At 41.7% G+C, this 23,601-nt stretch overlaps 1 protein-coding gene across 1 annotated transcript in view; it reads left to right on the forward strand.

Moving 5' to 3' along the window:
• LAMA2 (laminin subunit alpha 2) overlaps positions 1–23,601 on the forward strand; it is a 1,029,834-nt gene that overhangs the window by 913,036 nt on the left and 93,197 nt on the right. Inside the window, 3 exon segments of the mRNA XM_040350410.1 lie at positions 1,869–2,012; positions 9,122–9,255; positions 17,745–17,904. Coding sequence (XP_040206344.1) covers positions 1,869–2,012; positions 9,122–9,255; positions 17,745–17,904 — 438 coding nt within the window.

Genomic DNA, 23,601 nt, shown 5'->3' on the forward strand with positions numbered 1-23,601 from the left:
CTTGTTGCCTTTCTTTAGCAGTGGTTTCCTAGCAGATATTCTACCATGAAGGCCTGATTCACACAGTCTCCTCTTAACAGTTCTAGAGATGTGTCTGCTGCAAAAGGTGGCTACTTTGAAGAACCTAGAATATGAAATATATTTTCAGTTGTTTCACACTTTTTTGTTATGTATAATTCCACATGTGTTAATTCGTAGTTTTGATGCCTTCAGTGTGAATCTACAATTTTCATAGTCATGAAAATAAAGAAAACTCTTTGAATGAGAAGGTGTGTCCAAACTTTTGGTCTGTACTGTATATACATACATACATTATATATATATATATATATATATATATATATATATATATATATATATATATATATATATATATATATATATATATATATATATATATATATATATATATATATATATATATATATATATTGCTGTGTACTATATTACCAGCACTCTTAAAGAGATGATTTATATATACATGAAGATATATCTGATATCCAGCTTAACCACTTGCCATTCGAGTGGTTGTACCGGAGTGATGTCTGGTACTGTTGTTTAGAGCCGACGGTCAGCTCTAATAACAACCAAAGCGGCCAAGCAGCTGCTCAATTGTTATGACAAGCAGCGGGAAGGGACTCCCACCTACCGCCACCTTACACTAAGCACCTGGGCTCTCCTGTCCCACTGGGAGACCTGAGCGACTAGCCAGCATGTCCGCTGGCTGGCCGGGGACCTGAACAAAACTGGGATTGGCTTTGATTGGGCCTTGGATGCAGTAACTCAGAAGCAATGTCATGACATCACTTCTAGTTTATTGGAGTCTTAAAGGGCCAGTTTTAAAAATAATAATATTCAAAAATGCAGATCTTGGCATTTTGAATGCTTTCAAGTGCAAAGGAGATATGTTGTGTCTTTTAGACCTTAGATCCCTCCATACAGAGTATAAATAGTACCTGTCATGTGCCTGTTGCTGTCATAGTGATGTTTATATTCCTTGTGACAGCAATAAAAGGCAAAGGCACCGTGTGACATAAAAAAAATTAAAAACCCACCAATTTATTCTCTATGGCCACTGCTTTAAAAAATATATATAATGTTTGGGGGTACTAACAACTTTTCTAGCAAAAAAAGCTGATTTTCACATGTAAACAAAGAGTGCCAGAAAGTGCCTGGTCTTTAGGTGGTTAATGTGCACTACTTCAAACATTAACACATGACAAAATGATAAGAAGAACTGACAAATATGTTAAGAACACAACATACAAACTAGCAACACTGACATTCTTATAACAGATCTATGAAAACCACCCAAAAAACATTCATATTTTATGCTTTGTGTTTCTTTAGTAAGTCCTTCCCGTAAGCTTTCTTTTAAGGTGTCAGCTAAGCATTTGCAAGAACTACATCAGGGAAAACTAACAATTTTAAACAGGTTTTGTATTACGATAGATTCCCTTTGATGTCATCTCATGTCTGCCTCACAAAATACAATGTGGATGTCTCCAGACACGGCCTTAAGTCATAGCAAAAAGCAAGCAAGGCACATTTATTAACATAGTCTCTCTGTTGGGTGCCACTTCAAACCACCTTTCAGGCATATGAATATGATTTAAGTGGCACGCAGGAGAAACCCCTAAAAGTATCACCAATTTTTGAACAAAAAATGCTGGAAGTGAACCTCTTTGATCAACATTCTTTCAGCTATAGGATGTAATTATAAAGGTTTCCCAAGTGTGTGAGTGACAATTAATTTACTTCTTGTCAAAGTTTTTTAAATTTTAAAAATAAAAGGAAAAAGTATGTCACATTAGTGCCTTACTTTGACATTTACTTTGCTGTGCTTACCGTCTCGTTTGCATTTGCAGATCAAAGTTTCAGTGTCTTCAGGAGGGGACTGCATTCGTACCTATAAACCTGATATCAAGAAAGGCAGATATAATACCATTATTCTTAATGTGAAAACAGATACCCCTGATAACCTATTGTTTTACCTTGGAAGCAATAAATTTGTAAGTATACTTTGTGTACAGACTTTGTCTTTTTTCTTTGTATTTGTCTTTTTTTCTCTGTTATTTAGCATCTTAATTATGTCATTTGTATTTGATATATGTACTTTTTATACTTCTCGTGATAATTTATTTTAGAACATTTTAAAAGTGAAAAATGAAACCTCATAGAAACTAATGAAAAATAAACTGTTGATTAGGTCAGCCAAACCTAAGGGTTTTACAGTAAAAAACTAAAGGTCTAAGTTATAATGCTAAAGGGGAATAGGGTGTTCCCTTTGCAATGCAGTTGCACTGGGCAAAATAATTTTACTCAATTCTTAGTGAATGAGGTTAACCACTTAAGGACCTTGCCTGTTTTTCAGATTTGGTGGTTACAGTTTTTTTTTTGCTAGAAAATTACTTAAAACCCCCAAACATTATATATATATTTTTTCTAACACCCTAGAGAATAAAATGGTGGTCATTGCAATACTTTTTGTCACACCGTATTTGCGCAGCGGTCTTACAAGCGCACTTTTTTGGGGAAAAAAACACTTTTTTGAATAAAAAAAATAAGACAACAGTAAAGTTAGCCCAATTTTCTTTTTATTGTGAAAGATAATGTTACGCCAAGTAAAATGATACCCAACATGTCACACTTCAAAATTGTGCCTACTTGTGGAATGGCGTCAAACTTTTAACCTTAAAAATCTCCATAGGCGACGTTTAAAAAAATCTATAGGTTGCATCTTTTGAGTTACAGAGGAGGTCTAGGGCTAGAATTATTGCTCTCGCTCTAACAATCGTGGTGATACCTCACTTGTGTGGTTTGAACACCGTTTTCATATGCGGGCGCTACTCACGTATGCGTTCGCTTCTGCGCGCAAACTCGTCGGGATGGGGCACTTTAAAAAAAAAATTGTTTTCTTATTTATTTTTATTTATTTTATTAATTTTTACACTAAAAAAAAAAATGGGTCACTTTTATTCCTATTACAAGGAATGTAAACATCCCTTGTAATAGAAAAAAAGCATGACAGGTCCTCTTAAATATGAGATCTGGGGTCAAAAAAGACCTCAGATCCCATATTTAGACTAAAATGCAAAAAAAAAAAAGAATTTGTCATTTGAAAAAATTACAACAAGAAAATGTCACTTTAAGAAGCATGGGCGGAAGTGACGTTTTGACATCGCTTCCGCCCTTCTATGCTATGGAGACGGGTGGGGGCCATCTTGCCTTCACTCGTATCCCAGCCGAGCAGGGCACCGGACCTGATCGTCTCCGCCGCTGCTGACGGCTCCGGTAAGCGGCGGGGGGGCAGGAGAGCGGCGGGCGCCTTTCCCGTCGCCAATAGCGGTAAATCAACCCCATTATGCCCATTATGCATTGCGCGTTGAGGGTCCTACTGTATTGCATTACCAGTATTCCAGTCTTTACTAACAGGTGATTCCGGGATGTGGTACCGCGTACACACGATCAGGCTTTTGCCCGGCCAAATCACATTGGAATTCTGACGGAATTCCATCGAAAAAAAAATAGAACATATTCTATATCTAAACCCTGATGGAATTCATTGGAATTTTATGAAAAAACTCAGATGGGGCTACACACAATCGGAAAATCTGATGGAAAAAGTCCAAATCAGGCCACTGCTGATCCTGTGAGGCATGATGGTTCCCAAGCTGACACCCCCCCTTGATTTGCAAAAAGCCTGTTTTTTGTTTTCATTTAACTTGAAGATGATTAGGAATGCAAAAGTGAGCGTTGTTCACCATTTGAATTTTTTTTCAAAGCTATGTGATCATACATTTGGAAAGTGAATTCAATCATTAGTACAGCATAGTAAAAAGGGGAAACAATTTTTCATAGGCTTTTCTAGCAGAAACAAGCTTGTGTCATATTTTGATAGGGTGTAAGGACATGCCTGTAAGGAGGGCCACTTCTTCAGCAACATACTGCTCCGAAAGAAGTAGCTTCCACAACAATATGTGAGGAGCTGCACAGATTGGGTTACTGCCATCTCCTGCATTCACTGCTTTATGCAACTTAAGGTGGTTGAAAACCTTCATGTTTTTCACCTTAATGCATCCTATGCGTCCTAAGGTGAAAAAACACCTTGCACTCTCCAACCCCAGCCCCCCCCCCCCCCTGAGCCCCTGTTTTACATACCTGAGCCCTGAACTTCAGTGGGCGTGATCCTGCATTGCTTTCCAAATAGCTTGTCGGCTCTTCATTGGTTAGATTAAGAGCAGCACAGCCATTGGCTCCCGCTGCTGTCAATCAAATCAATGACGCAGCGCCATAGCTGGCGAGTGTATAACACGGGAGCATGCCCGCAAGGTAACCCCCTCGGGAGAGAGCTTTCCAGAGGCGGTTAGCTTTTGCACAGAGGAGCCACGAGAGCCGCAGTGGGACCCCAGAAATGATGATCGGGGCCACTCTGTGCAAAACGAACTGCACTGTTGGTGGTAAGTGTGATATGTTTTTTTTAACGGAACCTTTACTATCACTTTAACCACTTCAATACCGGCCCATTGTAAAATGACGTCCACAAAGGACCTCTACCGTTCAGAGTGGACGTCATATGACGTCCTGGGCTTTGTGGGGCATCATTCAGATATCCTTCTCTTCTGCCGGCGATTCTGCACAACGTAAGAAAGATCATAGCGGCGGTTCCGCCGTTAGATCGTTCTTACAGGCGGCGGGAGGGGACATCCCCCCCTCCCACCGCCATCCGGTGCTTCTCCGGGCTCTCCCGTGCCAGCGGGGGCCCGGAGAACGAATCGTCCGGCGCTGGCAGGAAGCATAGAGATGACTGGTGTCCAGATGGTCACCAGTCATCTCTATGACCGTCGGAGGACCCGGGCGCGATGTGATGACGTCACGCCCGGGTCCCCGTAAGTAAACAAAGCCGCGATTGCGGCTGCTAAGCAACTGTAATCATGAGATCGGTGAATTTTTTTTCACCGATTTCATGCTTTCAGGCCTGGAGGAGAGATGCGGGGTCTTATTGACCCCGCATCTCTCCATAAAGAGTACCTGTCACACACATTCATATTACAAGGGATGTTTACAGTAGCTTGCGCGAAGAAGCGAACGTACACGCAAGTCCCGCCGACACATGTAAACGCCGTTTAAACCACATATGTGAGGTATCGCCGCGTGCGTTAGAGTGCCAGCAACAATTCTAGCACTAGATCTTCTCTGTAAATCGAAACTGGTAACCTGTAAAAATTTTCAAAGCGTTGCCTATGGAGATTTTTAAGTACCGAAGCTTGGCGCCATTCCATGAGTGTGCGCAATTTTAAAGCGTGACATGTTAGGTATCTATTTACTCGGTGTAACATCATCTTTCATATTTTACAAAAAAATTGGGCTAACTTTACTGTTTTGTTATTTTTTTAATTCATGAAACAATTTTTTTCCAAAAAAAAGGAGTTTGAAAAATTATTGCGCAAATACTATGAAAAATAAAACGTTTCAATCATTGTCGTTTTATTTCCTAGGGTGTCTGCTAAAAAAACATATATAATGTTTGGGGGTTCTGCGTAATTTTCTAGCAAAGAAAATTATGATTTGTACATGTAGGAGAGAAGTGCCAGAATAGGCCTGGTATGGAGGTGTGTATAAAAGCCCTGTATGGAAGTGGTTAAACACATGCAATTCTCTCTTAGATCTTGCTACACTTATACAATTACAGATATATTTAAACCTTTTGCCATTTCACCCTACAATAAGACCCCTTTCACACTGGGGCGGGAGCAGCGTCGGTGGTAAAGCGCCCCTATTTTTAGCGACGATTTACCGCCAATTTCGCTGCGCTATTCGGCCACTAGTGGCGTGGTTTTTCTCCCGCTAGCGGCCGAGAAAGGGTTAAAACCACCTGCAATGCGCCTCTGCACAGGCGCATTGCCGGCGGTATAGCCGCGCTGTCCCATTGATTTCAATGGGGAGGAGCGTGAAGGAGCTGAATACACACCGCTCCTTCACTGCTCCAAAGATGCAGCTAGCAGGACTTTTTTTACCGTCCTGCTAGCGTACCACTCAAGTGTGTAAGCCCTTGGGCTTTCACACTGGAGAGACAGCAGCGGCTGTTTAGGGTCGGTTTGCAAGCGCTATTTTTAGCACAATGGCGCCTGCAAACCGCTCCAGTGTGAAAGGGGTCTAAACATCTGATGCTTACAAACAGCAGTTTTACTTGGTAAATCATTGATACTGTAATCAATAAGGGTCAGTTCACACCACATGCAGTCCAGTACATTTTCTTTCTCTGCATCAAAAATGCATGGGCAGTAGGTTACATGGATTACAATGGCACAGTTCACACCATTGCAGTTCATTCCAGTACAGTCAACAAAAGTAGAACATGCTGCATTTTTTTTGCATGGAATGTATTTGGAACAAGCCAAATGCATCAAAAATGTAATGGAACGCATCAAAATTGCACCGAAATGCATATGTCTTTAAAGGGGTTGTAAAGGTAAACTATTTTTCCTAAATAGCTTCCTTTACCTCAGTGCAGACCTCCTTTACTTACCTTATCCTTCGATTTTGCTTTTAAATGTCCTTATTTCTTCTGTGAAATCCTTGATTCCGGTTTTTCTGTCTGTAACTCCACACAGTAATGCAAGGCTTTCTCCCTGGTGTGGAGTGTCGTGCTCGCCACCTCCCTTGGACACCAGGAGAGCAGGACGTTCTCTGTGTTGCAGATAGAGAAAGGAGCTGTGTGTTAGTGGGAGTCCTGACTCTCCTGTTGTCCAAGGGAGGGGGAAAACACGACACTCCACACCAGGGAGAAAGCCTTGCATCACTGTGTGTATGTAGTTACAGACAGAAGAACAGGAAGTGAGGATTTCTCAGAAGAAATAAGGACATTTAAAAGCAAAATCGAAGGATGAGGTAAGTGAAGGACTACACTAAGGTAAAGAAAGGTTTTTTTTTTTTAATTTTTTCTCTTTTTATTTTATTTTTCTTTCCTTTTTTTTTCTTCTTCCTTTTTTTTATATATTTTTTATTTTTTTTTACAAAAAGCTTTCTTTGGAAGACAGGAAAATGACAAAAAATCACAGTACAGAGTGACAGGTTTAAATGGTAATGGATAGATAAACATGAGGGCCCGAATTCACAAAGGACTTACGATGGCGTATCTCCACGTACACCGTCGTAAGTCCGAATGTGCGCCGTCGTATCTTCGCGCCTGATTCATAGAATCAGATACGCCTCACGGTTGCCAAGATACGAGCGGCGTAAGTCTCCTACGCCGTCGTATCTTGGGGTGCATATTTATGATGGCCGCTAGGGGCGCTTCCGTATATTTCTGCATCAAATATGCAAATTAGCTAGATACGCCGATTCACGAACGTACTTGCGCCCAGCGTATTAAAATATGCTGTTTACGTAAGGCGTATGACCGGCGTAACTTTACCCCTCATAAAGCAGGGGTAAGTCATGTTAGGTATGGACGTCGGAAACGTCGGAACAGCGTCGTATTTTACGTCGTTGGCGTAAGTCGTCCGTGAATGGGGATGGGCGTAGGTTATGTTCACGTCGACTAAACATCGAGCCGGCGTAACTTATGGAAAAAATTTGAGGTGATACTGAGCATGCACCGTTCATTAGGTGCGTTATTTATGTGGGGTCACGATTCATTACCAAACAACACGCCCCCTACCAGCCTAGTTTGAATTAGGCGGGCTTACGCCAGCCCATTTATGCTATGTCGCCGTAACTTAGGGCGCAAGTTCTTTGTGAATACAGTACTCGCCTCTCTAAGTTACAGCGCCGTAGCGTATCTAGGACAAAGATACGCCCTCCTACGTGAATCTGGCCCGAGGTATACAATTAGAAAATAGATTAGGTGATACAATGGCAATATCTATTGGTTGAAAAATTACATTATATAGTGGTCTATATCCCAATTCAAAACATTTCTCCGTGATAGGTGGAAATAATTAAACTAAACAGGACTAATAAAGGGAGAGGTAAAGAAAGTTATTTAGGGAAAAAAAATGTTTTACATGCATTCCCGGTGTGTCTTGTCTCTCTCTTTTTTCTTCATCTTACTTAAAGGGGTTGTAAAGGTAATTTTTTTTTTCGTAAAGAAAGTTATTTAGGAAAAAAAAAATTACCTTTACAACCCCTTTAAGTAAGATTAAAAAAAAGAGAGAGAGTGACAAGACACACCGGGAATGCCTGTAAAAATGCAGGTGCATGCAGGAACACATCCGGAACGTAGAAAATGTGGTGTGTAAGAGCCCTAATAAAGGGTCTTATTAGACTGTTTTGTATAATTGTTCAATCTTTTGAGGGGCAGTACATTATTGTGTTGTCATATATTGTATATTTATATTTAATATGATGGAAATGTATTGGTTTTACGTGTTTTTTATGAGTTAAGGTGGTTTTAAGATATGTAATTGCTCTTTTTTTTTTTTTCTATTTTGCAAGGCATTGAAAAGAACATGTTACTGCTTAGCAGTACTGTATATATTTGATGTGTTTTGTACTTTAATTATAAATTGTAATTTTTTACATGTGGATTTATAAGAAATAAAGACCTGTCAGATTGAAATAATCTGCCATTATGTGATAAACTAATGATTGCTTTCCCGTGTAACATTTATGCGCATGAACTGAACATTTTGATGGGAAAATTAATGTAAGATATAGTAACAAAAAAAGGTAAAAGAAATGTGTACATGTTGGAAAATTGCCTGTTATACAGATGGTGTCATTAGTATATACAAATTAAGAGATCAACATAATACAATAATGCTAACCACTGTGCTGCCTGTAAGGTAGCAATCAATCAGCAACCCACTCCAAAGATAAAACCCCTCGCTAATAAACCTTGTAACCTCTACAACACATTTTACCTGAATAACAGGCATATGGCACTAGCTTTGATTATTTTTATGCAGTATACTTTACTCCTGTATAGGCTAGGGAAAAATACAGGCTTACTTATAAAATATTCAGTTATAAATGACATTTGACATTTTATTATTGCAAGACAATTTCCATGTATTGTATAATATTAGGATATAAAACTAGGTTTTCTGAAAATTGTCACTCTAAAAAATAAATCCTTCTGCTGAACATTAATGATTTCTGCCTTCATTATTTTTAGACTGACTTCTTAGCCATTGAAATGAGGAAAGGGAAAGTCAACTTTCTATGGGATGTGGGATCAGGAGTTGGAAGAGTTGAATATCCTGACCTCAATATTAATGATCAATACTGGTACAGAGTCGAAGCTTCTCGGTAAGTATGGAAGCAGCTGGCAAGAAAAAAAAAGTGCTTTGTATATGTTTTTGACTTTGCCTAACTATTTTAAGGATTTAACCACTTCAGCTTTGGAAGGTTTACCCCCTTCATGACCAGGCCATTATTTGTGATACGGCTCTGCGTTAATTTAACTGACAATTGCACGTCCGCACCACGCTGTACCTAAAAAAAACATTTTTTTCCCACAAATAGAGATTTTATTTGGTGGTATTTGATCACATCTGTGGGTTTTTTTTTGCACTATAAACAAAAAAATCAGACTATTTAAAAAAAATAAACAATATTTATTTACTTTCTGCTATGAAACATATCCAATAAAAAAATTGAAAAAAAAATCGAATTTCTTCATCAATTTAGGGCAAAATATATTATGCTACATATTTTTGGTACAAAAAAAATTCTAATAAGCATATAGGGCCAGATTCAGGTACAATTGTGCCCGTGTAACGTAAGCCGTTTACGTTACACCGCCGCAAGTTTTCAGTTTTAGTGCCCGATCCACAAAGCACTTACCTGGAAACTTGCGGCGGTGTATCGTAAATACGTCCGGCGCAAGGTGGTCCAAATCGAATGGGCGGGTACCATTTTAATTAGGCGCGCTCCCGCGTCGGACCTACTGCGCATGCTCCGTTTTGAAATTCCCGCTGTGCTTTGCGCGAACTGACGTCATTTTTGCGATCGGCGACGTGCGTAGCGTACTTCCGTATTCCTGGACGTGTTACGCAAACGACGTGAAATTTAAAATTTCGACGCGGGAACGACGGCCATACTTTAGACAGCAATACGTTTGCTGTCTAAAGTTAAGGCACCCAAAACGACGACTAACTTTGCGACGGGAAACTAGACTAGCGGCGACGTAGCGAACGCGAAAAACCGTCGTGGATCGCCGTAACTCCTAATTTGCATACCCAACGCTGGTTTACAATGCAAACTCCCCCCAGCGGCGGCCGCGGTACTGCATCCTAAGATCCGACAGTGTAAAACAATTACACCTGTCGGATCTTAGGGATATCTATGCGTAACTGGTTCTATGAATCAGTCGCATAGATACTCTGAGAGATACGACGGAGTATCTGAGATACTCCGTCGTATCTCCTTTGTGAATCTGGGCCACTTTGCTTGGTTTGCACAAAAGTTATAGCTTCTACAAACTAAGGGGTATATTTCTGAAATTGTTATTTTGTTTTTACTAGTAATGGCAGCGATCAGCGACTTATAGCGGGACTGCGACATTGTGGTGAAAAAATTGGATACTAAGTGACACTTTTTGGGGACCAGTGACACTAATGTAGTGATCAGTGCTAAAAATATGCACTGCCACTGTATTAATGACACTGTCTGGGAAGGGGTTAACATCAGGGGCGATCAAAGGGTTACATTTGTGCCTAACCTGTGCTTGTGTACACTGTGCAAGGTGCTTTCACTATGGGAAGGCAGAGATCTGTGATCATGTTTTCATAGTCAGACTGCCATTCTGCCTGTGTCCCGAGCGATCAGCGGGTCTCAGCGGACATTGCGTCCACCGGACCCGCTGATTGGCTCCTTCTATGTCCAAATCACAGTGGGAGTGGGGCGCCGGCAGAGCATGTAAATGCCCCAGACCTGGAAGTGCAGGATCACATACCGGTATGTGATCCTGCTTTTGCCGCTGTATATGTACAGTATACAGTCAGCAAGCGGTTAATCAGGGTTTTTTATAGGATTGCAAACAGCCTGAACACCATAGAGAACACTGACAGAAGTAATTTTGCGGTGCGCCTAGCACAAAATGGTTAATGGTTGCATGGCCAGATCATGCCTAACAGTGGATGTGGCTTAGAGGAGTCTGAATCTATTCACTGTACACAAAATGTTTCTTAAGAGACAGAAATTGCCGCTCCAGGCAGGTTTTGTTTGGTTGTAATCTTCCTCTCAGAAACCGAGGGTGCTGGCAATTCACATGGCAATTAAGAACAAAAGATGATTAGGACAGCCGCTCTCCAATCAAACGTAGCTTTATTGTAAAAAAATGGAAACGGGCACTACAAGTCACAGCAACGGAACCTAGGACAGCTGATGCGTTTCACACTAACTTTAGTTTCGCAATTTTTTTCACGATCTCATGTTTTCCAGCCTGGAGGAGAGATGTGGGGTCTTATTGACCTCGCATCTCTCCTTAAAGAGGACCTGTCAGACTATGTTCCTATTACAATGGATGTTTACATTCCTTGTAATAGGAATAAAAGCGATCAAAAAAATAATGTAAAAAAAGTATAAAAAATAAATAAGTAAAATAAAAAACGTAAAAATTAAAACGCCCCTGTCCCCGGGAGCTCGCGTTCAGAAGCGAACGCACGCGTAAGTCCCGCCCACGTATGTAAACGTCGTTCAAATCACACGTGAGGTATCGCCGCGTGCGTTAGAGCGTGTGCAACAATTCTAGCACTAGACCTCCTCTAACTCTAAACTGGTAACCTGTAAAAAAAATCAAAGCGTTGCCTATGGAGATTTTTAAGTAAAGAAGTTTGGCGCCATTCCATGAGTGTGCGCAATTTTAAAGCATGACATGTTAGGTATCTATTTACATCATCTTTTACAAAAATTTACTGTTTTGTTATTTTTTAATTCATGAAACCATTTTCTAGCACAAGAATGATGATTTGTACATGTAGGAGAGAAGTGCCAGAATAGGCCCGGTATGGAGGTGGGTATAAAAGCCCTGTATTGAAGTGGTTAAAGTGGAATTTCAGCCTAAAACTAACTATGCTTAAAAAATTTCCTTTCCTCCTCCTGTTACCTATTCTGCCTGGTAAAAGAATATTAGCCAGATTCATGTAGACGTGCATAACTTTAGGCAGGCGTAGCGTATCTCATATACGCTACGCCGCCGTAAGTTAGAGAGGCAAGTATAGTATTCACAAACAACTTGCGTCCTAAGTTACGGTGGCGTAGTGTAAATGGGCCGGCGTAAGCGAGCCTAATTCAAATGTGGAAGAAGTGGGCGTGTTTTATGTAAATTAAGCATGACCCCACGTAAATGACGTTTTGAACGAACGGAGCATGCATCGTCCGTGGACGTAACCCAGTGCGCATGCTCCAAATTACGCTGCAAAGACTCATTGCTTTCAACGTGTACGTAAATTACGGCCAGCCCTATTCACGGACGACTTACACAAACAACGTAAAAATTTTAAAATTTGACGTGGTTCCGACATCCATACTTAACATTGGCTGTGCCATCTTTTTGGTGGTTTATCTTTACGCCTGAAAACGCCTTACGTAAACGGCGTATCTTTACTGCGACGGGCAAGCGTACGTTCGTGAATAGGCATATCTCTCTGATTTACGCATTCTAGGCGTAAATCAGCGTACACGCCCCTAGCGGCCAGCGTAAATAGACAGCTAAGATACGACGGCGCCGGCGGTCATATCTTCAACATTTAAGCGTATCTCAATTTGAGAATGCGCTTAAATATACGACGGCGCAGATTCAGAGGTACAACGGCGTATCTACTGATACGCCGTCATATCTCTACCTGAATCTGGCTATATGCGTATAGTTACCTATTTTTAGTCCACTCTGGTCCGCTCATGCGATCCCGCAGCTTTGGCTCCCCTGTATCAGTGAGCGGTGGCTGCAGGGGAGAGGAGGAGAGCACTTGACAATGGCTTAGGCCCCGTACACACGACCGAGTTTCTCGGCAGAATTCAGTCAGAAACTCGATCGGAGCCGTATTCTGCAGAGAAACCCGGTCATGTGTACACTTTTGGCCGAGGAAACCGACGAGGATCTTGTTGGGCCAAATAGAGAACATGTTCTCTATTTCCTTGTTAGTCAATGAGGAAACTTGGCTCGCCGAGATCCTCGGCGGCTTCACAAGGAACTCGACGAGCAAAACGATGTGTTTTGCTCGTCGAGTTTCTCGGACGTGTGTACGGGGCCTCAAAGTTCTGGGAATCATGATGTCATTCATCCCTCCTCTCCCCTGAAGCTGCTGCTTACTAACTGGACCAGAGCGAACTGAAGATAGGTAAGTATACACATCTTCCTTACACAGCTTAGGCAGGATAAGTAGCAGGAGGAGAAAGGAAATCATTTTAAACAGTGTTAGGCTGGAATTTTACTATAAAATGTGAGACACTCAGACACACATTATCCCAGGACAAATGATTGTTATAAAAAGTTAAACCCTTCCATTACATTTGCTTTACTGTATAGAGAAAATGGACATATACTGTAGCTCAGTGTTTCTCAACTCCAATTCTCAAGGCACCCCAACAGGTCATGTTTTCATTTTTTCCCTCAGATGAAACTGCTGTGGTAATTACTAAGGCAGTGAAACCGATCTAATCCCCTGTGCGAAATAATGTAACGTACAACAAAGGATTCAGGTTTATTTACTAAAGCTGGAGGCTGCAAAATCAGGCTCACTTCTGAATAGAAACCAATCAGCTTGTTAAGTTAAGCTTTGGCAATAAAACCTGGAAGTTGATTGGTTTCTATGCAGAAGTGAGCCTGATTTTGCAGTCTCTAGCTTTAGTAAATAAACCCCACAGAGTGCAGAAAACAGGGCTATGCAATGTACAACACAGTGTATGAACTGCAGTCAGAATAGGGAATATACAGCAATTAATATAGAAAAAGATGGTGTGGAATATGAAATGTTTAGCACAGAGTACAGAATATGCAGCTTGGAATAGGGAATGTAATGTACATAGTCCAGAATGTGGTGAAATTGAAAAGGCAATGTATTATGCAGCAATGTGAACATACAATGCATCATCATATATGAGGCAGTATAGGAAATGTACAGTGCAGGCTACAGAATAAGGCAATGTAAAACAGGGAATGTGCAGTGCAGTGCAGTGTACAGAATGAGTCAGTGTGGAATAGGGAGTGTACAGAGTAGTATACAGACTAAGGTGGTGTGAAATAAGAGAAGCACAGTGCAGTTTATTCCTTAGTGTACATGGTGTCATCCAACTGGCTGTGCTTTTTGTGACGGTTATGTGAATCATAGAACTAGATGGAAACATGTACTAATCCTTAGGCAGGTAAAGCTACTCCCTTATAAACGTTGTATCCTCATAGAATTTAGCATCATGGCTAGAATTTCATTTTAAATCAAAAGTTGTAATTTCCAATGAAGTATAGTTTTTTCTGTTTAGAAGCAGGGGGCTGTGGAAAGTTTTTTCCTGAAACTTCCCACTTAAAACAGGGGTTCACCCAAAAAACAAGTATATAACATTACATTCAGTATACCTCAAACATGTACAGTATGCCGTTTTTTTTGAGGGGGGGTGTACATATGGTATTATCGGTATTTTCCTCCCGGCTTCCGGGTACTCACTCCTGCGGGACTGGGCGTTCCTGTGCAGTGCCGCAATGTCATCTGGGACTTCGCCCATATGATTGACGTGCCTGAGAAAAACTCCCACCGGCGGATAAGGCGCGTCATGACTTTCCGAAAATAGCCAAAATGCGAGTTGGGTCTATACGGCGCCTGCCCAGTCAGCGCTACATGGCTCCTAGTCGGTGCGCAGGCGCCGTATAGAGCCGACTCGCAGTTCGGCTATTTTCAGAAAGTCATGACGCGCCTTATCCACCGGTGTGAGTTTTTCTCAGGCACGTCAATCATATGGGCGAAGTCCCAGGTGACATTGCGGCAGGAGTGAGTACCCGGAAGCCGGGAGGAAAATACAGATAATACCGTATGTACACCCCCCCCAAAAAAACGGCATACTGTACATGTTTGAGGTATACTGAATGTAACGTTATATACTTGTTTTTTGGGTGAACCCCCCCGTTAAAGTTAGGGTGCGTGTTATACGCCAATAAATACAGTAGTTGAAAATGGGCAAAATATCCCAACAGATATAATAAATAGTATTTAAAAAAAAATAAAAAAGTCATTAGCAAACCCTCTCAGTTTGCTAATGACCTTATTTTTTCAACAATATTTATTATATTTGTTAGTTTGGAAGCACTGCTCAACAAAAAATATATATATGAAAGCATGTAAGTTGTATGTGCATAATCAGTAGCAGTCATAGGATCTCATTATTCCGGCTACAACACAGGATTAGAAGGATAATATTATAATATATTTCACAGGAGTGATTTAAAACCTCAATAAAAAGGTTGCCAACACCTACAGTGCCTTATCAACAAATACATGATAACAAGATGATTCAAAACAATAGCATGATTATCAGCAAAAAAGTTATGATGAAGAGACCCGCCATTTTTTTTTATTTTTTTTAAGAAAGTCTGTCTGAGCAGAAAATAATGTAAAATGAATAATGTATAAACCAATTATGGCATAAAAACATTCACCATGAGTCATGGCTGGGTATGTGTGGTTAAAAATGATCCACTATACACACGTTTTTAATAGAACATTATTAAATGGGACCTTTCAGTAGCTTTACAAGTCTGCATTAATATATTTTTGTCATGTCACAACACACAGGAACAATACATTTTCCAAGAAAAAAGAAATAAATAGCAGTACCCTTCATCATTAAAAAGTAATCCTTTGGCTCCAGTCAGGTCTGTAAGGAGCATCAATATTCCCTCTTCAGTGATCTCCTACATTGTAACATATGAGAGGCAGTAGGGGGGTCATCTGTGTGATACATGTGTGGGCAAGGTCATATAGCATCTATGCACATGGGGGTATGCCCCCACACCACCAGTCCAATGTGCCTCTGTTACTGTACCTCACTCCCAGGAACATAATGGGGTCCCGCCGAGCAGAGTGCGGATCTCATGCATTAATTTTTATATTTATACCTAAATCATGTACATGATATTTCATTTTGTACAACATCATTCTACATGACCTTTTTTTAATGCATAGAATTAATGTGCACATTTTTGCAAACTGTTATAAAAAGAATGTTATTACCTTTTTTCTTAACTAAGTCAACCTTTGTATTACAACGGCCATAGCTAATTATGTTTAGAGTAAGACAGTTCACAGAAATGACAGCTATGGAGAGAGAGTACCATTTCTCCTTATTAGTATTGCTAGACTTATATCATACTATATAATTTACTGTAGGAGTATCTGTGTAATGATGTTGTTACTCCTTCATATTTATATCCTGCTCTGTAAGAATATTATGTCAAGCTTGGAAATTTCAGTTCTGTAAATATATCTCTTCCTTTTATCTTTCATTTGAGTCATCACAGTCACGGGGAAAAATTGATCACTACTATAATCATCTTCATATACAGGGAAGGCATTGCTGTTAGGATAAATTTACAGAAAGCTGAGTTTCATATTAAGATGTCTAATAGGTTTATTTCTTATGCATTTGATCATCACTCAAACCACAAGTGCAGTTATTTTTTCGTTTCCACCATCTATTTAATGGTATGTTATTACACTTGCCGTACATTTGCATCAAGCCTCTTAGCTACAAATGTTTATATGGCCTTTTCATCATTTCCATATGCCTTGGATATTCTAAAATAAATTGTAGAAATTTATGAGTGTTATAAAAACACAAACGTAGTACATTTTTCTGTTCCAAAATTAAGTTGACTTTGTAAGATATAGTTACAATCTATGATACTAATAAAGGAATAATTTACAACTAAATACACATTCTGTATATTATTATACATTTTTTTTATGTTTTATTTTTTTACTATATCTAATATATGGAAACTTTACTTCCAGGATTTACCTCATTATTTGCCTCTACTGTCATGGAATGAAGGATAGAAACATATTCTATTACTGGGCACAGTGATGCAATTCTGTATACACATTAAACCTTAAAGCGTGTGTAGAAAATCTTTCTTTTAGAAATTCCTCCTATATATGATTAGCTGTTTTATCCTCGGTTTTTGCACTTGTGTATCAGACCCATTGTTTTTCACTAAAGACTGTAGTAGCAGAGCACTGTTTTGCAGTATCTCAAAGGATTTGTAGATTGCAGATAAGGAGGGCAAGTGCAGACAATGGAACTGAAGATTCAACAGAATTCTGTACCCAAGGCTTTACAAAGAAACAGACCAAACAAGAAAAAAATGGGTTCTTATGGCCAGTCAACACTGGTTTTACTATAATGTTGCTAGAACAAATCAACAACACTGTCTGAAGCCTAAAATCATATAACAATATAAACTAAAGCATGTCAATCAAAACCGTAGCTGGTGATAATCAAGTCTATGCCGAGATCTACCTTTATAGTAGCAGAGTGTGGTGAATTGTCTAAATTTGTGTTGTACAGTATCTGAGTTACTACAGAAGGCTTGACTGATTGACTTGTAAAATTATAGTAATGGTAAAAAAAAAAAAAAAAACGTCATCTGGGTTGGATTTCAGTTTTTTCCAAGCATTTGACTGACTCATATAATTACAGCTGGTAAAAATATCTTTAAATAATAATTGTATATTATCTAAATCATTTTTCTTGATTTTTTTTTAACGATTATCTTACACTTTGGCAAAATGAATTCTGTATTGCAGGGCAGGAATTAATGGAACCATTTCAGTTTTAGCACTTGAAGGTCCTAAAGCCAATACGATGCCCAGTTTATACAGCTCCACTGCACAGCCTGGTTATACCATTCTGGATGTTGATGCAAATGCTTATCTTTTTGTTGGTGGTTTGACTGAAAAAGTAAAGGTAATAAAATTAAAAGATCATGACATAGTGGCCTAAAATGTTTATAGAGCAACAAAGCAATAAGACAAGTATTTTTGAATGCAATGTGGGGTTTTTACGTGCCACGTTTTTTTACAAATGATACACTTTTTTTCAACATAATCTTGCTATGCTTTTTCCTACCTTCTCTTTTCTTGTATATTATTTCATGAAGGAAACTTTCTAAACAAAGGGCTCAGTTCTCTATCCCTTAGACACTAGAAGGCCAGACTGTGGCCAGTAGCAACAGAAAATGCCCTGGGATCAATGTGAATAGACTATTCTGGTCCCGTGGTGAGGGGGAGTAAAAAATGTCCCAGGGTTATTGGAGATCTACTGACTGTGGTCATTGAAAGGACACCCCATCATTGGTGTGAGTGGAAGGAACAGTGATTTACTGTTGATATCAGCGGGATAAATATACTTCATTGTTGGTTTCAGTTGAAGGAATAGTGCTCCACTGTTGGTGTCGCTTGGAGAAACTAGACTGGTTACTTGGGATGAGGGGGCTGCATTTTTTTGTTCCCTGAAGCCTATACCCAGTATTAAAATACATATAATGGAAGTCGGGCATATCCTCTGACCATCAGCTAAACAGATACACCTACTGTGCTGGGCAGGAGAGGCATGTCTTCTTTATTGTATCTAAACCTAAAAATAGAACTGTAATATATTGTAGCTTACCATCTTAAGACTCATACACACGATCGGACTTCAAACAAACTTTTTCATGGGTTTTTGTTTGAAGTCCGATCGTGTTGGCCGGGCACACCCATAGCATACACACGGCAGGACTTTTCTGCAACCTTTCCCAAAACTTTCTCAACATCACATGATTTTTCTGCTCTTTTCTGCTCTTTAACGCCACCCTTTGGTCAACTTCTGCTATTGTTGGTTAATTTTAACATTGGTTCTGGGCATGCGTGTTTGTACTTTGGACAAAAGTCTGATGAATTTCTGTACACAAGGTCGGACTTTGCACCATCAGACTTTTGTTGCCGAAAAGTTTGTCCGTTTGCAGAGCAAACTTTTGTCTGATTGAAAACCGAATAAGTTTGTCCGATGAAGCACACACACAGTCAGTTTTTTTGGAAAACTTGCTCATTTTGAAGTTTGTTGGCCAAAAGTCTGATTGTGTGTATGAGGCTTAAGCTGCATTCATTTTTTCATGGTTTTTATTATATTTTTACTTGGTTATCCTGCAAGTAACACTTTTCCCGCCCTAGGGTGAAAATGCTAACTCACTGTACTTTGTCTTTAAAGAAGCAATATTATTACAAGTATACTAGGATTACAAAATATCACCCTCTCCTCATCACAAGAACATACAAACAGACAGATTAGTAAAACAACAAAACATAATTAGGATAGCCAGGGCTTTACACTTAAAACTAATCAGCATTGGGGGAGACTCCTTTTTTTTTAACAGATATGTTTTATTGAGAGAACAAAGCAAGGTTACAACATCACATATAAATACAGGTACAGTTAGGTACAAAAATCAGGGGCACCCCAAGAGCTCAGAACAGGGTAGTTTCCCTAAGCGCAGTATATTATCAGGGGAAGAGACACAAGAACCCAAACCAAACCCCCCCGTGGACCGCGAATGACATACCAGGATTTATACCGGAACCCCAGGCCCCCCCAAGGGTTACATAAAGGAGGGGAAGTGGAAACAGGATACCCCGGGAGGGAGAGGGGGTGGGGGGGAGACAGTAGTGAATAGTGGGTGAAAATCACATGCAACCCATCACAGGAAACAGTATCAAGTGTTCAGGTACAGCATAACAACCAGACCAATACCCAACATTAACCCCTGGCATCAATCCACCCAGACCACACCTTGTCAAACTTTGCTGGGCACTGTCTACTTTCGTATGTGATCCTGTAAAGTGGCAGTACATTATTGATAGACTGGGTCCAGGATTCCACAGTAGGCGGGTCAGCCGCCTTCCATTTGAGAAGGATTTCCCTCCTGGCATAGAAGAGGGAGAAAGTGAGGAACAATTTGGATTACCTGTCTCCCTGAATCTCCTCCAGGTGGCTCAAAAGAAGGACCAAGGGGTCTGTCGGGACCTGCAGCTGAGACACTGTACCCAGGATCCCAGCCACCTGGCCCCAGTAAGGTTGAATCTTGGGGCATGACCACACCAAGTGCCAAAACGAGCCCTCCTGAACCCCGCATTGCGGACAAAGGGGGTCTCTTTGGGGATAGATGCGGGCCAGCCTCTGGGGAGTGTAGTAGGGGGAGACTGCTTTAAACTCCAGTAAGTAAAACAAATCTTAGATTAAATTGACTTAGTTGATGGTGTGCTTGATGGTGTGCTTATGCTGCTTGCTTTAGACCCAAAACTGAGAAACTTCTCCATGGAAGCTTCCGTTCAACATCACCCACAATTTAAAAAAAAAACAGCACAGAAAAAAGTTGCATTCAAAATGTAAAATGTGTCCCACTGGAGAGATTTACTTTTACTACCTGCCTATAGTCAAAACAGAAAGTGAGATGAAATCCCTGCAATTTGGGGAATCCATTGAGGACCTCAAGGTCACCTAAACTAGTGTTCCCATTGGAAAAATGTCTCTTTATACTGTTTTTGTGACAACCCAAAATGTTTTATTTACTTTTACTTACAATGATAATGGTAAACAGAGCAAATACACATAGTGAATCTCCCTAATAGGGGCATAGCCAACAATATAAACTTGACTGGGGTTCTAACACCTCTCCACTCTGTCCAAAACTTAAAAAACTTTTGCATTTAGTTGTACTTTAACCACTTAAAGACCACCCACCCATATATACTGCGGCAGGACGACTGTATTGCACGAAACGACATACCTGTATGTTGTTTCATGCAATAGATAGTGTGAGTGCCATCTGCACAGAGGAGGAGCCAATGAGCCAAGGCGTCCTCTTCCCTCTGCTCAATGGCATCAGTCACTCCTTCCCTAGCCCCACCATGTCCTCCTGAGGAGTCCCCCGAACTGTTTGACCACAGTGTTGGGTACATGCTGCATGAGGATGCGCAGCATTTTTAAGGCACCGATGATGGTACACAGATAGAGGTAGACAGTAACGTGAGCCCAACGAGAGGGGGTGCCCAAGAAGGACAGCAATCTGGCAGTCATGTTCCCCCAGCTGCAGCATACTGCCAGGTTTTCGACAGTGATGAGGAGGGAGGGGATGATGAGGTCACTGACTCTACGTGGTTGCCTGATAGGAGAGAGGAGTAAAAGGTACAGGCACATCTCCAACGAGGCAGGATGCCCTCCAGGGGCCAGCTTAAGGGCAGCACACCGACTGCATCACAACGCAGAGCTACGCCTATGCAGGGCGTTGCTGTGTCTCAGCGTTATTCCAAAAGTTCTTTGGTGTGGGCCTTTTTTGAGATGAGTGCATCAGATCGCACCGCTGCTATTTGCAACATATGTCTCAAGCGTATCTCACATGGCCAAAACATTACCTGCTTGGGCACCACATGCTTGACCAGACATATGTCGACCTGCCATGCAGTTCATAGGCAAGCGTACCTCAAAGACCCACACCAATAAACCTCCCCTTGCCCCTCTTCAGCTGGGATCTCCAACTCCACAATACCCTCAGTCCTCTCTGAAACCTGCACTGATAGGACTGAAAGTGTAGAATTAGGTGTGTCACAGCCTAGTACATGCGGGCAATCTACTATCGGTACACCGATGGCAAGATTGTACCAGGCAAATTTCCCTGCCCCAGCTGCTGCAGCGCCGAAAGAAGTTCTCTCCCAGCCATCCACATGCCCAGCGGTTGAATGCTAGCTTAGCTAAATTGCTAGCACTTCAACTGCTTCCTTTTCAGTTGGTAGATTCTGCCCCCTTCTGTGAGTTTGTGGAATGTGCGGTACCTCAGTGGCAAGTTCCCAAACGCCACTTTTTCTCACAGAAGGCGATTCCGGCTCTCTACCGGCATGTGGAAAGCAATGTGCATGCCTCGTTGGACAGGGCGGTCAGTGGTAAGGTGCATATTACCGCTGACTCATGGTCCAGCAGGCATGGACAGGGACGTTACCTATCTTTCAAGGCGCATTGGGTGACTCTGCTAGCAGCTGTGAAGGATGCAGGACAAGGTACAGTAGTGTTGGAGGTTGTTCCACCACCACGCCTCCAAAATACTACTACTGGTTGTGACACACCTCTCTCCTCCACCCCTCCTCTTCTTCTTCCTCTTTGGCCTCTTCCTGTTCTGATGTGTCCTCGGAACCAGCGGTGCTCCGTAGGCGTTCAAGGGGGTACGCAGGCAAAGAGATGCCATGTGGTGCTTGAGCTGGTGTGCTTGGGGGACAGGAGCCACACTGGGCCAGAGGTTCTGTCAGCTCTACAGGGGCAGACTCAGAGGTGGTTGACGCCACGCCAGCTTAAGCCAGGAATGGTGGTTTGCAACAATGGCACCAACCTCCTCTCTGCCCTGCGACAGGGACAACTGACCCATGTGCCCTGTTTTGCTCATGTTCTGAATTTGGTGGTGCAGCGGTTCTTGGGCAGGTACCCGGGCTTACAGGATGTCCTGAAGCAGGCCAGGAAAGTCTGTGTGCATTTCTGACGGCCATATAATGCCAGTGTTCGGCTGGCAGACCTCCAAAGGGAATACAACCTGCCCAAGAACCGCCTAATCTGTGACATGCCCACCAGGTGGAACTCTACGTTGACCATGCTGCAGCAGCTGCACACACAGCAGAGGGCCATCAATGAGTATCTGTGCCAATATGGCAGCAGAACTGGGTCAGGGGAGCTTGTTTTTTTTCCCTGTCCCTCTTATTCACATGTTGGAGCACACGCTGCGTGGAATAATGGACATGGCCCTTGAGGCAGAACAGAGAGAGGAAGAGGAGGACTTCCTTACCTCTCAAGGCCCCCTTTATGCAGACAGTGTTCCTGCTTGCCCGCCTATCACACAGGAAGAGGATGAGGAGGAGGAGGAGGACGAGGAGGAGAAGAAGGACGAGGAGGAGGATTGTGTCAGCATGGAGGTGGAGCCTAGCACTCAGCATCAGCAGCAGTCTTCAAGGGATCAATTACAGTCCCAAGGAACCCATGGACTTGGCTGGGATGAGGTGGTTGCGGATCCTGTCGTTCTCAGTAACCCAGAGGACTCCGCACCGAATGCCTCGGCAAACCTACGTTGTATGGCCTCCCTAATCCTGCAAAGCCTGTGGAAGGATCCTTACTGGCTGGCAACTTTCCTTGATCCACGTTACAAGAATAAGGTTGCAGACCTTATCTTGCTAGAGCAGAGGAAGCAGAAGATGAAACATCTTCGAGAGGCCTTGCAGAAAGGTCTATGCAACGCGTTCCCAGAGACTGGGGGGTTACAAAATCCAGGTCCTGGACAACGTGTTGCTGAGGCTTCGGTCAGTCACAGAAGGAGTGGTGGAGAAGGTGGCCGTCTGACCGATGCGTTCAGACAATTTTTTAGTCCGCAGACCCAAGGTATGACCGGTTCCAGCAACCATTCTCAGCATCTGTTTTACATGGTTCGGGAATACCTAGGGGCAAGATCAGACTTTGACACCTTTCCCACCAAAAATCCTCTGGCTTACTGGGTCTTGAGGATGGATCACTGGCCAGAGCTTGCACAGTATGCAATTGAGCTACTGGCTTGTCCTGCATCCATCGTTCTTTCAGATTGCACATTCAGTGCTGCTG

This window comes from Rana temporaria, chromosome 4 (assembly GCF_905171775.1).
Source record: "Rana temporaria chromosome 4, aRanTem1.1, whole genome shotgun sequence".
Lineage (NCBI taxonomy): Eukaryota > Metazoa > Chordata > Amphibia > Anura > Ranidae > Rana > Rana temporaria.